This window comes from Pararge aegeria, chromosome 25 (assembly GCF_905163445.1).
Source record: "Pararge aegeria chromosome 25, ilParAegt1.1, whole genome shotgun sequence".
NCBI classification, from domain to species: Eukaryota; Metazoa; Arthropoda; class Insecta; order Lepidoptera; family Nymphalidae; genus Pararge; species Pararge aegeria.
In genome coordinates this window covers 4,645,447-4,658,817 of record NC_053204.1, presented here as the reverse complement: position 1 = coordinate 4,658,817, position 13,371 = coordinate 4,645,447, and the positions used below count along the sequence as shown (strand labels likewise).

General features: G+C 34.5%; 1 protein-coding gene across 5 annotated transcripts in view; it reads left to right on the top strand.

Annotated features, from left to right (window-relative positions):
- Nucleotides 1-12,140, top strand: part of LOC120634911 (glycerol kinase) — a 76,243-nt gene extending 64,103 nt beyond the window's left edge. For 4 of the 5 annotated variants that reach the window (XM_039905796.1, XM_039905794.1, XM_039905795.1 and 1 more), the window contains 3 exons: nucleotides 306-430; nucleotides 1,339-1,476; nucleotides 3,243-4,998. In XM_039905796.1, coding sequence (XP_039761730.1) covers nucleotides 306-430; nucleotides 1,339-1,476; nucleotides 3,243-3,835 — 856 coding nt within the window. In that variant the 3' untranslated portion in view covers nucleotides 3,836-4,998. Of the gene's footprint in view, nucleotides 1-305; nucleotides 431-1,338; nucleotides 1,477-3,242; nucleotides 4,999-9,193 lie in introns of those variants that run through there. The other variant, XM_039905799.1, reaches the window with a different exon arrangement.
- The last annotated feature ends 1,231 nt before the right edge of the window (nucleotides 12,141-13,371 follow it).

Below are 13,371 nucleotides of genomic sequence, written 5' to 3'. Positions count from 1 at the left end.
GATGGTGATGTGTGTATTGTCGTAGTATATTTATTTATTTTATTTTTAATTAAAATTTTAAACACTACCCTGACAACAATTTGCATGCCAATTTGGCGTGGTACAGTTAAGATCTGCATAGTTTTTTTTCCTGTAACACCTATTTACGTGTAATCAGCAAATAAATAAAATTTAATTGAATTGAATTTATTTCAAGTAGGCCTACTTTGTGAGCACTTTTGAAACGTCAAGTATGTATATTTATAGTGACTGGAAAATAATTCGAAAGATGAGACACGATTATGATTTTGATCCGTTTGAAACAGGGACATCCTCGAGGCAATGAACAAAGACTGCGGTATGCCGCTATCGAAACTGCACGTTGACGGCAAGATGACATCCAATGACTTGCTGATGCAACTCCAAGCTGATCTGGTTGGGATTCCTGTGTGTAAGTAACAAAAACTACCTTTCCTGCACTTGTGCATAAAATTGTTGTTGGATGTTAAAAAAAACTACTTTTCGCTTCTTATGCTCTTCAAGTCGTACTTTGGGCTATACGTAGGCGGAATGAATTCATTAATTAAAACTAAGCTTTTTGTCAAAGTCAAAAGTAAAAGTCAAAATCAAAAATATCTTTATTCAAGTAGGCCCATAGGTGGCACTTTGAGAATTACACGGTAGTGAGATGATGGCGATAACCGTATTCGAAATCTTAAAACTAAAGCTACGAGGGTTCTAAACGCAAAACGTTTGCCCTGGTCTAAGAAGAAGCCCACAAGAAACTTAGCCGGTTTTTTTTTGTTATCACCATCTCACATTGTCATTTAAAACTATTTAAGAAGCAAGTACATTTAAAAACAATGTATAATATAATAATAATAATTTAATATATATATAATAATAATTTACTACTTAAAAACAAACACTTGCGGTGCGGATTACATGTTAATATTATTATATTAAAGGAAACAAAATCTGAGTAGTTTTTTTTGTTCTTTATTAAAAACAATTTATTTTATTTACAAAATTTTATTTCTTCACAATCGAAATAAAGATCAGTGCTTAATTCGGGCATACGACCCATTTTATCGTTCACCTAAATAGTAACTTTAGATCTGATCAGGGAATCGAACCTTATACCTCGAACAAATTTCCTCGCAATCGAAGTGAAAAGCAGAGTTTGTGTAACACTAAAAGTCTGTAGTCTGTAATCTACCATTGGTGCTCTTGTGCATAATTATTTTAAGAGGTGCTACAAAAACTACTTTTCCCGCTCTCATGATTCCTAGCAATATAATATGCTATTTCAGAGTGTGTAGGATTTTTTAATTTTTTTTGAATTATTAAAATTTTCAGTGCGCGCCCAATCGTGGGATATGTCAGCGCTGGGCGTGGCAATCGTGGCCGGCCATTCCGTTGGCGTCTGGAGCTGCGAGCGATGGCGCCACCACGCCACCCCGGCCGACACCTTCTTGCCCACCACCACTGATGATGGTGAGTATCGGCAGTGTCACTTTGGATGACGTAATTAAAGTGCATAATGTGTTTCCTACCTACGTTTACTTTTTAAATCGTGAAATTAATAAACTATATTTTTTTTATAGTATTAATTGATGGACTAACAATGTGTCAGGATTCAAAACTTAGGATGACGTAATTAAAGTGCATAATGTGTTTCCTACCTAAGTTTACTTTTTAAATCGTGAAATTAAACTATATTTTTTTTATAGTATTAATTGATGGACTAACAATGTGTCAGGATTCAAATCAAGTGTAAGGGCTGTATGAATGAATGAATGAATGAATGAATACATACACTTTTATTGTACACCGCAGAGAAAATTTACAGAGATACAAATACAACAGCACAATAAGGTAGAACGTACAATTTGGCGGCCATATCGCTAAATAGCGATCTCTTCCAGGCAACCCAAGGGATACAAGAAAATTCTATACGAAGTTAGTCAACAAAAAAAAAACAAAAAAAGGTGGTACAACAAACATTAGTGAATTATTAGGATTTTAAACTAAATTAACATAAAACATAGTACATATTAAACAATTTTTGTACATATTAAAGATATGTACAAAAATATAAAATATGTTCCATACATATATACAAACATATAAACATACAAATACTCGGATATAAATACATAATTAAAAAATAAATAAAACTATTAGCGTTCCGGCTTCACAGATATGTCTCAAAGACAGTAAACAATGTACCTCTATAGCCTTAGAAGTATTATTTCGGTTTTCAATTACACGTTGTATACTAACACAAAAAAAAAGTGTGGGAGAAGTTTTCTTTGTGCCTATACAAAGAAAGAGCCATCAGTGGCGTGCACAGGGTTTTGAGGGTATGCATAAAGAAGAAATATGGCATAAAATGGAAAAATCCTTCCCGTTTATGAGTTATACAAAAATTTAGGGTATGCAGTGCTTTTGTGCATGTATGAAGTGCACGCCACTAAGAGCCCTCTACTTAAGATGCTGTTTCCTAGTATTGTAACTAGATCGCTCTCTTTCCATTTCTTACCAAGGAGTCATTCGTAGACTTTTTTGTAACAGAGCTTGTCCGGGGAAGTACTACTGCAAATTTTTTTTTTCACTACAAGTTATCCCTTGACTGCAATTTCTTTCTGCAATCTCGGGCTAACCTGCGTTTTGCTTCTTCCTTTCTGATCCGCACCGCAAAGGCCTGGAATGCCCTCCCATCTTCCGTCTTCCCCGATACCTATAATCTGGGTACCTTCAAATCAAGAGTGAATAGGCATCTTCTAGGCAAGCGCGCTTCATCTTAGGCTGCATCATCACTTACCATTAGTTGTGATTGCAGTCAAGCACTTTTCTATATATAAAAGGGAGTATGTTAGTTATATCCTTGATCGATTTCTACGTGACATCGCATCGGAACACTAAATCGCATAGCGGCACGTCTTTGTCAGTAGGGTGGTAACTAGCAACGGCCAAAGCCTCCCACCATCTTATATATATATATATATTTCTTGTATGCGGGTGTATGGTAATGAACTCCTCCTAAACAGCTGGACCGATTTGAAAGAATTTTTTGGTATGCGTTTGGGTGGCACCCTGGATGGCTTAGATTCACAAATCAGCCCGACAGATGGCGCTGAGGTCCGCTAGTATTATTATAATATAGTGGGAGGCTTTGGCTGTATTCGTTGGTATTCTATAAATAATGTTAAAATCCACGACCATCTTCACTCACCATAACTGTTCGTATTCTCCCGCAGACCGGGACGCTCGATACACGAAATGGAAGATGGCTGTGCAACGCTCCCTCGGCTGGGCGTCCACCAAGAAGTCCATCACGATGACAGGTCAGAAAAGAAAATCTAGCATGTTCCAAAGCGCTGAAACCCTAACGCCGCCCGGCAGCAGGAAAAACTCCACCGACATAGATAACGTCATAAACAATATAAACCCGGCGCCGGACGACGATTCCGTTAACATCGACGACATTATCCAACATTCCGCGCGAAAGTTCTCCATTTTCGTACCCCTAAAACAGCCCAAAGACGAACACACCATATTAGACGACGCAGAGTATTATATGAATAAAAAGGAATGCGACTACGGCATGTGCCAGTGTTGCCAAAGCGAGAGGAGACTGCAAACCGACTGGAAAACTATCGAGGAAATCATAGAGAATGATCCAGAAATCATTTTCGATAGCGAGGACCAGCCGAAGGTTTGCGAGACAAAGCAGGAGGGTTCTTACGAACCTCCCGCTGGGGGGATCATTAAAAAACGGGTGCACATAAAGAAAATACCCGGGATTTTTCGAAATATTTGCAAAAAGTTCACTAACTCGTCGCCAACGTGATTGGACGTTGTGCGTTAGTTGTTTAGGCGGAATTAAAAGTACGATAGTGTTAGTGAGGTTGCACGATTCGCAAGCAACTCCAAAGGTGAAACTCGATGATTCGAATCGAGATTTCGTGAGGCAAGGTTTTTGAGTATCGAAATACTATAGTGACCTTCAATTCAACTAGGACGACAGGCTCGAATCAAAACAAAGGATTGTAAGCTTTATATCATGTGCCATAAAGTGTTGTTTTAAGTGTACGATGCGTGGCCAACTAGTACAATACTGGCAAACAAATTTAGAAAGTTTACTTTTCGCTCAAAATACAATGGTATAATACGTTTTGAGTCGATAAGGTCTGGAAAGGACATAAATATCTACCGTTCTTATATTTAAAATGTTTTTTTATCTAAATAAATAAAAAACAAACCTCAGAGAGCACGGTAGGCCGTGGGTTCCAATAATCATCACACCTGATAATTGCTACTTAAAAGTCAAAGTTCGTTCTAAAACTCTATGCTCTGAGACCCTCGCTCCTATAACTGCTTCCAGAAGTAGGACACAAATAGGTTGGAGTCTAAACCAATAGACCGATTTGTTTTTTTTTTTCACTACGTACATTAGGTACGTTGGCTCTCATGTATACCATAACTTTATAGTATAACCGTATAACAAAGGATGTTTGTTTTTATAATAGTTATATTCTTTTTAATACTTGTTAAATCGCACTGATATGCCTCACCATACGTTATTATTTAACCAACTTTTCACTCTATATTCATTCTTTAAACAAGCTCAATTAAGTCGATTTTTCTCTGACCTTCGTTTTTCGATATTCGAAAACAATGATATTGCTAGCGAATTGTTCAATCTAGTACTAGGGGTCCAGATTATTACAGATACTTCAAACGAAATTATTTAGCAATGTTACTTACGCGGTATGGTACACTATGACATTTCATTTTTGATTTACTTAGTTTAAGATTTGAACTCTCGCAATCTTACAGTCGCATTTGAGTATCGTAACACTTTAACGCCAGAGTCAAATTAAAGCTTAAATTCATCTACAGTTTTACGGTCACCGCTCTTGGAATAATTGTAACTTTCCGCTATAGACTTTAACTTTACTTTAGTATAAGGTTTGTTTTACTGTGGCTGTATAGGGTTTCTATAATCAAAAAACACAAATGCCTGCGTAGTGTGTACAATCTAGTACTGATTAGTGTTTTTTTTCAATAACAAAACACTGTAAGGTCAAAGTCAATTGGAATTGAATTATACTAACATTAAAGTTCTAATTTGTCCACACATAAACAACTAGCGGTCTTAGTAAATGGTTTTTAGTATTATAATTACTAGTACATAATTCGCAACTCTAAAACCAGTTCTATTAAGTACATTTTACTTTGACGTTAAACGGTTTTATACTCGAAAATTACTGGCAGCATGCAAATCATAAACTAAGGGTATAGAATAACAAAGTAACTTTTCATTCTTAATAGCCTATTGAAACGATAATGGATCCCAAGTACACAAATACCTCACTTCTCTACCTAACGACACGCGATCTAACGTGTTGAGTCTAATCAAATCGCGGCTATTGAACATCGCACTGCGCACACCAGGCGCGACGTGGTATCAGATTATTGTACTTAATTTATTTCTAGTCATAGAAATTTTAAAGATTTGATATGACTCAACATGCATGGCGTGCTATAAGTACTATTCCGGTCTTAATTGTCTTTATATATCGCAATAATAATATCGAATATTTTGAAAATTCTCGGATATTTTTCCGTAAATTACATCGAATGTTACTAAATAGGTATTAATATATAGGTAATATAATTATTCTTGTACACCACTTTTTTCTGTCTTACAACGGTGAACCAATTAGTCTGTCCAATGCGTTCTATTCCGTTGGTAACATAACACTAATAATAAACATAAAAAACAGTGCTCAAGAAAAAACTTCTAGCAAGAGTGAGGGACACGGCGCGGCGAGCCAGTGCCATGTACGCACACTTTTGGTACAATACCATACCAATAACTACTAACTGGCTAGAGCACAGCTAGCACGATTCTTAAATGGTGACAGCATCGTTCGCCTGATGATTTATTAATATTAACTTTTGGGTATTGTGTTTAGGTTAAATTTGGCTCGCACTGTCGTAGCTTAGGTAAATATTACCATAGCATTCAACATTCAATATCTGTGCCTTATGACGTTTAATTAATTAAGTGGGAAGAGGAGGTGAGGAGACAACTGCATTCTGATCTACCTCGGCACTTCCGTATTCCGTAAATAATGATCCGTATTCCGACGTTATGCCACGTTTATTATTAAGGCACTTGAGCGGCTACCTCATTAACATTGTTGAACCTTCTGTACTTATAAATATTCTGTGATAGAGATAGTTTCGATTGGATAGATTAAATGGACCACGTGTAAGACGGTAAGAAGTTACGTGTATAATGGGTTTTAGGTAATATTACAAAGCTCTGAACTACACTTTAAGGCTTGAACATGCAAAAATGCAACGATTATTATAAGGTGTTATATGAACTGTTTGTCATTGTCTTAAGGTTTAATTTTGTTTGCACCATCGTATGTTAGGTAAATATAAGGTTAAACTCGCAAATTATTTTTGCGCTTTTGTCCCTTCAGTAGTTCGGATGTTGAATGAATGCATTACTGACAGGTCTGGATTGAATAGATGATGCAACTTTAAAGTGGTGCTTGCTTTGCACTAAAAATATTTTAAACTCCTTTGCACCCATTCTACTACTGTAAAGTCATCATTACATACTCATTACGCATATGGATATACCCTTGGATGTAAAGTATAAATACTGAGCGGTTTAGTGGTGGAAGTGAATATTAGGTCTACTTTTACCTAAGTTTAAACAATATATTAAAACACATTTAATAAATCGTGGCTACTACACGATTGATGAATTCCTAAACGACAAGGCTGCTTGGAAGCAGGCCACTCCGCTCTCATCTCTCACAAAACAGAAAAATTCTAAAGATTGTTAAACTTTAAAATGATGTTGGAAAAGAGCAATCTGCTGTGTTTCTTGCCGGCTCTTCTCAGTGGAATCTGCCTTCCGAACCGGTGGTAGAGTCACTACAAACAGACTTGACGTTTCATAAGTGCTTATTAATTAGGCCAACTTGAAATAAATGAATTTTGAATTTTGAATTTGAATTTGAAGGGAAGCAAGTTTGCGAAGGAAAACTTTCGTGTAAAACGAGGCTAAGCAAGCAATTGTGGGAAGCCATGCCGTCACTTCGCTCGCTCTCCGAACGCCTTGTTGCCTCTTGTAACCACACTGCGCTCTGCTGACATTTCACTACACCTATCCACACTGCTTCCTCCGCTCCGTACCGGTTTCTGGCTCCTGGCTTACTTAGGTGCATTTTCACTAAAACGGAGCGGTGCGGATACGTGCAAAATATACCAATGAAATAATACACAAATCGCTTTATAAAATTAAGAGGTAATTTTCGAATAATCCATAAGTCCAAACCTCTCCGCTACGCCAAGCTCCGCCTCAATGTTGAACACCCATAATGGCATATCTTTAAGTAAAATCAAATGTATGAACATTTATTATTCAGTATTACTGTCTATAAAATTAACTTCAGAGTACCTATTGCTATGTGTTCCCTAAAGCCCCGTTACTATGGATATTTGTTTAAAATTATTAAAATGATGTAAACGGCTCACGTACTTAAATTTTAAGGCTTATTTTGATCTTAAAAAATAAAAGTATAATTTTACCTACTTAAGGTTTTTAATTTATTTTATTGTCTCACACTGTTGCATGCTGCACGAATTCTGTCTAAAAATAATGATATTATAAGTGCATGATAATATAGTTCATTTTTTCTTAACGGTCTTCTAATTTTCTTTGCATTCACTGTATACAATATTTTTTATGCAAAATATATTTTAAAAATAGGAAAATAACAAACTTCTTAATAAAGTAAAACGAGATTTTAACACCAAATTAATTTTATTAAAATATATTTTCTACTTAAAAGTATTGGAGAGATTGTTTAAATTTTAAGACAACTTAGAGGAAATGTAGTGAAGACGGAAAATCACACCTTCAAATAACCTTTAGTAGCGTCCATTATATAAAATGTGTAGACGCATTACTTTATTATTATTTTAGTATTTTCACCGTGGCAACTTAACTTGGGGGGTACTTTTATTGTGTACCTTATGACTATGTATACCAGCTGTGCCTAAATATCTCTGATATACATCCATTTCCCTCAAGAACGTGGCGAGGTAGTTTGGAAAGGTTTCCATATTCCGTTAAAAAACTGCCGTCTATAGAAAACGGGTACAAAATCATATTTAAAAAAAATCCATTACTTAGTACTGAGAACATGTTTACTTAGGTTAGGAGAATTAGACAACTTAAGGCCGCGACTATTATATATTCAAAAAGTTTTTTTTTCCTTTCAATGTTTCGGATAGATGATGCTTTTTGGCGGTAGTATAAAATTTGCATATGTTCGAAGTCGTGGTGTTTATCTAAATACCTAATTCAACAAATATACTTAATGCGTTTAGAATCGAAAATCCTGTACGTCTTGATATTTTTCAAAAGATCCGCTGAACGCTGAAAAAGTGTACACTAATTTGTGCTGTAAACCAAGGTAGATAAGTTCCAATTTACTCAGATGTAACATGTTTTGATACTAGAAAACTACGATCGCGAACTTTAAAATCTTATACTTCAGGCTTATAATAGTTTCAGTAATACATGTTATAGCTCAACCGACTTCCAAATTCGTTCAAGCAAAATTATTTTATTACTTTCAAGTAGATTTTGGGAAATTACATACTTACGTCGTTCTTCTCAATATTTTGAAAGTGAACTCGAAAATAAAGAACCAGAACAAACAAAAAAAAGATAAGTTATTTATAGAAATATGTATTTTAATTTGCTATAAACCCCTTTTTATGACAAGGCACATTTTTCATTGGGTTGGTAATATTTTAAATCTTTATTTTTCCATTTTGATCATTTGAGGGTAGTTTTAAGAAATAACGTTAATATCATTATTATAACTTCATATTTCCTTTCCCCAGCATCACTGCTTGGTCGCGTTTAGTTAAGTCATTTCTGTTTCATTCCAACTAAATAATTTTGGAACAATATATAAAATATTACGGGTTTCTTCACCGTGGCGTGAAATTTACTGCCTATTAGCGGTCATTCAACCCAGCTCACAAAAATGTAATTATGTATTAAAGTGTTTTCTATATCGTTCCGAATATTATAGTGAGCTGCAGAGAAGCGTGGCTGGGTCAGCACAAATATATAATTGTTTTTTTTGTTTCTTTTTTACAGAAGAAAGATACAGCTTGCTAGCTTCGATCCCAGCGACTCTGTACCTGATTGGTAGCTTCACTATGCTAGTCGTTTCTAGTATACTTAAGGATAGTTGATTTTGAGCTTTATTGTCTAGTGATAAGTGACAATTTACAATTTGTTATATTTCCCCACAACGTTCTAATCGGTGTAACGTTGTGTTGCATATTATACAGGACTGCGTCATAAGCAAAATGTAATTTCTAAACTGTACGAAATAATTCGCCTATAGTGATCTTATATAACTTGAAGGGCGTGATATAACCACTGTACAGCTTAAATAAGATCCGATTTCATTGTCAAACGCGATCAAGGAAGCTTAATGTTCAGAGTGGAAGTGTTTTTTTGACGTTTGAACGTAACGTGGTTTTATTCAACTTGGTTTCCAATTTATTTTACTTCACGATCTATTATTACAAAATATGATCTGAGGTCAAATATGTTAAGTCAAATTCAAAATGTTTCAAAGTGTGTGTGTCAAAGAAAAAAATATGCATTTCTTAAGTTGTATAGTGGTAATAACGTCTTAAAACTATATATATACAAGAGCAATTATTTGTGTCGGATAGCTTATTCACATATTTTGTCGTTGTGATTTTACATTAAGTTAGAAAGTGGCAAAACTTACGGTTAGGTTTTCGACACTTGTCAGTGGGTGGTGAAAAAGACCTATATTACTTCGTTCGGATTGGGAATTACATTGAAATTAATATTAAGCGATAATTGAGAATTGTTTCTTTTTTTCTTAAATGTGATGTAATTATGCATGAACCGTTACATACAGGTAGGGTCATGTACAGCAATCGTAACCTTGATACCATGCCCCTAAACTTTCCATTTGTATTTATTCATTAAGTTTATTATTTTTCAAATAAATACATTAACTTATTTCATTTCCTTCATATTAAAAGTGAATAGGCATTTTCTAGGTATCTAGGTCTCTTGCAATCGACAAGAGATTGGGACGTCAGAGTTAAATATAACTTATTCCAATTGATTTAAAGATCAAATTTGCCCATCACAATTTAACAGCCTAGTGCTTTTAGCAGAACTTTTGTAAAGTAACGTACAACGGAATTTGCAACTTTAAAACTAAAGGCGTTAGGTCTATTTTGCGCAACGATTGCGAGCCTGCAAACCTTACGTACTAAGCGTACAGGCGTGATTGCAATTTGCAATCGACCGCTGGGGGTCTTACTTCTACTATCTTGTGAAATGCCCCTAAGTCGATTATCTCAATATAATAAATGTGTCACCGTTATCGTCAAACCATTTTTTATTCCAATACATTTATCCAGTAAAATAACTATGTAAAACAAAATGCTCAAAGATATTTATTTATTAGTTTGTACAAGACTATTATATGTCGCCCGGGCTATGTCAATAAACAATCTGATCCAAAAATTTCAAATATAGAACCATCCTAATAGAAAGGGAAGCGTAAGCAAAGGATAGCAATACTAAGTTCAATCTGCGATTTCGAATAAGTTTGTTTATTGACATAGCCCGGGCTACATATAATAGTCTTAGTCTGACATGTCTCAATAAAAATATGCATTACAAAATATAGAAAGTGCAAGTGAAATGTACGTGAACGTTTTCTGAACTTCGTTCAATATATACTTACCTAATGTATGTATATATATCGTTTTTTTTTGTATGTATATATTGGGGTTCGCTTACACTCCTTTATTTTGGATGCATGGATAGATAATGATTGAAATATGAGCTTTATGTCACACAAAAAAGGTGGAATTTAAAGGAGGTGGACAACAAGTGACCCACCCGGCATACTTCCAGCACAAAAATACTGAAAAAATTGCTTTATGCTTCTTAGCATAAAGCCCACATTTTAAATTCATTAACTGATTGACATTGACACTGACTGATAGACACTGACACTCTATGTATTCTTTTTCTTATCATGCATAGCTTTTTATAATAATACTGAAATAATTCCTATGAAGATTAGTTTCGCATTTTGAACTTTATTAGCATAATCATTTATATTTATTTGGATTTTTTGTGATATTGTTTTTTTTTTTACATAATTTATTTGGTAAGATTTGTTTTGTACAATTTTTTTTACTGTACTTAAGTGGTGTTATTGGATTATTTGGTCCCAATGTTATATATATTTTGATAGTGCGCAAGCAATCTATTCTAAGAAACCACGGGGATTTTTCATTGGTTGGATAAAGCACGATTTAATAAGCAACCTGTACTCAATTTATAGCTCAGTATACCAAAGTATAACTTGAGTAGGTGGGGGGCAAGAATTAATATATTTATTGACAATTGTGATACGAAACGCTAAGGTGTAGATGTTTTTACCTACGTTTACTTATTCAATCGCGTGAAACTTAAATGCGATTTGTATGGAATCGAAAAACTCCATCTAGTAAAAATACTGTTGCTCAGTTCACAGATACAAATCGTAGTTAACTTTCTCGCTATCGAATGAGTAGTCTTAATAATTTTGGCATACGTTTTAGATCTCACCCGCATTCCAAACGCGTTAATTCAAGACCAATGAAAATGGTTCAATAATGTAACCCTTTCAAAACCTTTATAAAATAACTCATTACCCCGTGAACTCATGCAAAGATTTGGATAAAGAGCGGTTTGATATAGCGTTCCCAAATACTACCGAAACCGGTTAAATCTAAATAAACAGTTATAGCCAATCAAAAGGGCACTTTGAAGACAACAAGCGTTCAGTTTAATCATCTGTTTTGTTCCTACCATTATTTACGTAACTGTAATTTTTGTTAATTATTTATTTATTACAATAAAATTTAATATAAGGAATGATAACAATTTTATGGGAATTGTACCAATTTTTATTTCTATCCACTGCTATTCTATAAATTTATTATTAAATCATTTTAATTCAAGTGCATTGAAATAAAGCATTTATTGTTGGTGTCACTTGTTTTATTTTCCTATAACAATAAGAAGCATTCAATAAAATTGTAAATTAATATACATATCTATCGATTATTTAGGCAACTAAAAACTCCAGATAGCCTTGGAGCAGATTTGAGTTCGCAATGCTCTAAAATCAAATCTGATTATATGAATTTCCACTTCCTCCTCGCTCTACTTAATTTCCCTTTACATATAACTCTAAAAGTAAATAAATAAATATTTAAATATATGTACTATGACAATACGCACATCGCCATCTAGCTCCAAAGAAAGTGTTAGTAGCTTCTGTTTAGTACTAAGATGACTGATGAATATTTATATATATAATATACATAAATACTTATAATATACAGATAAACACCCAAACGCTGAAAAACAATCTTGTTCATCACACAACCATTTTCCACTTATGGAAATCGAACCCACAGCCTTGGACTTGGAAAGCAGGGTCGCTGCCCACTACGCCAGTCGGCCGCCATAATAACTATACTGCAATTTATATAAGATAAAATAATTTCAAAGTTCGCGCCACTTCGCGTTTATCTGTCATTTTTAACAATTACGCAGGAAATAATGGTTGGTATCATACACACTTAGTAGGGATTTACTAATTCTCGACATAAGCTGAGCCCTCTCATTTCTCAATTTTGGGAGACATAGAGTACGATTCGAGAGTCAAATATTATAAAAAAAAAATTTTCTTCTGGCTTTACACAGATTAGCCGATGTCAGGTGCAAAATGACCTTCTATATAAGTCGACTCTTAAAATTGTTCAGTAAACAGTTTGACAGAAATGCATGTTGTCCAACATGTAAAAAATCACGAGTTCGGTATCTGGCTCTGTGAAGCGATGGGCAATCGGAACAATAATTGAATTATCGATTTCGGCCTCCATAAAAACAGAATAAAATAAAAAAATGACACTAATTTTACATTGGTAGTGAAATAACTATATAAAAAAAAAGATAATCGAAAAAATTACTTAATTTGAAGAACAATGAAATGAATTGCAGTTTGCACAATGCGGGCTCAAGCCCGCGTCGCAAAATTGTAGCAAGAGGCAACAAAATAATGAGTTACTATAGAGAATCGGATATCGCGTGTCTTTCACAGGTGCTATCAAAATTTGTTTAACAAAACGGTAATTTATTCTTTGACCCTGTCTTCTATGAAAAGCCTCAAGGCCTTCTCTTTCTCTTTCTTCCCAGCAGTGAGATGTCTATCA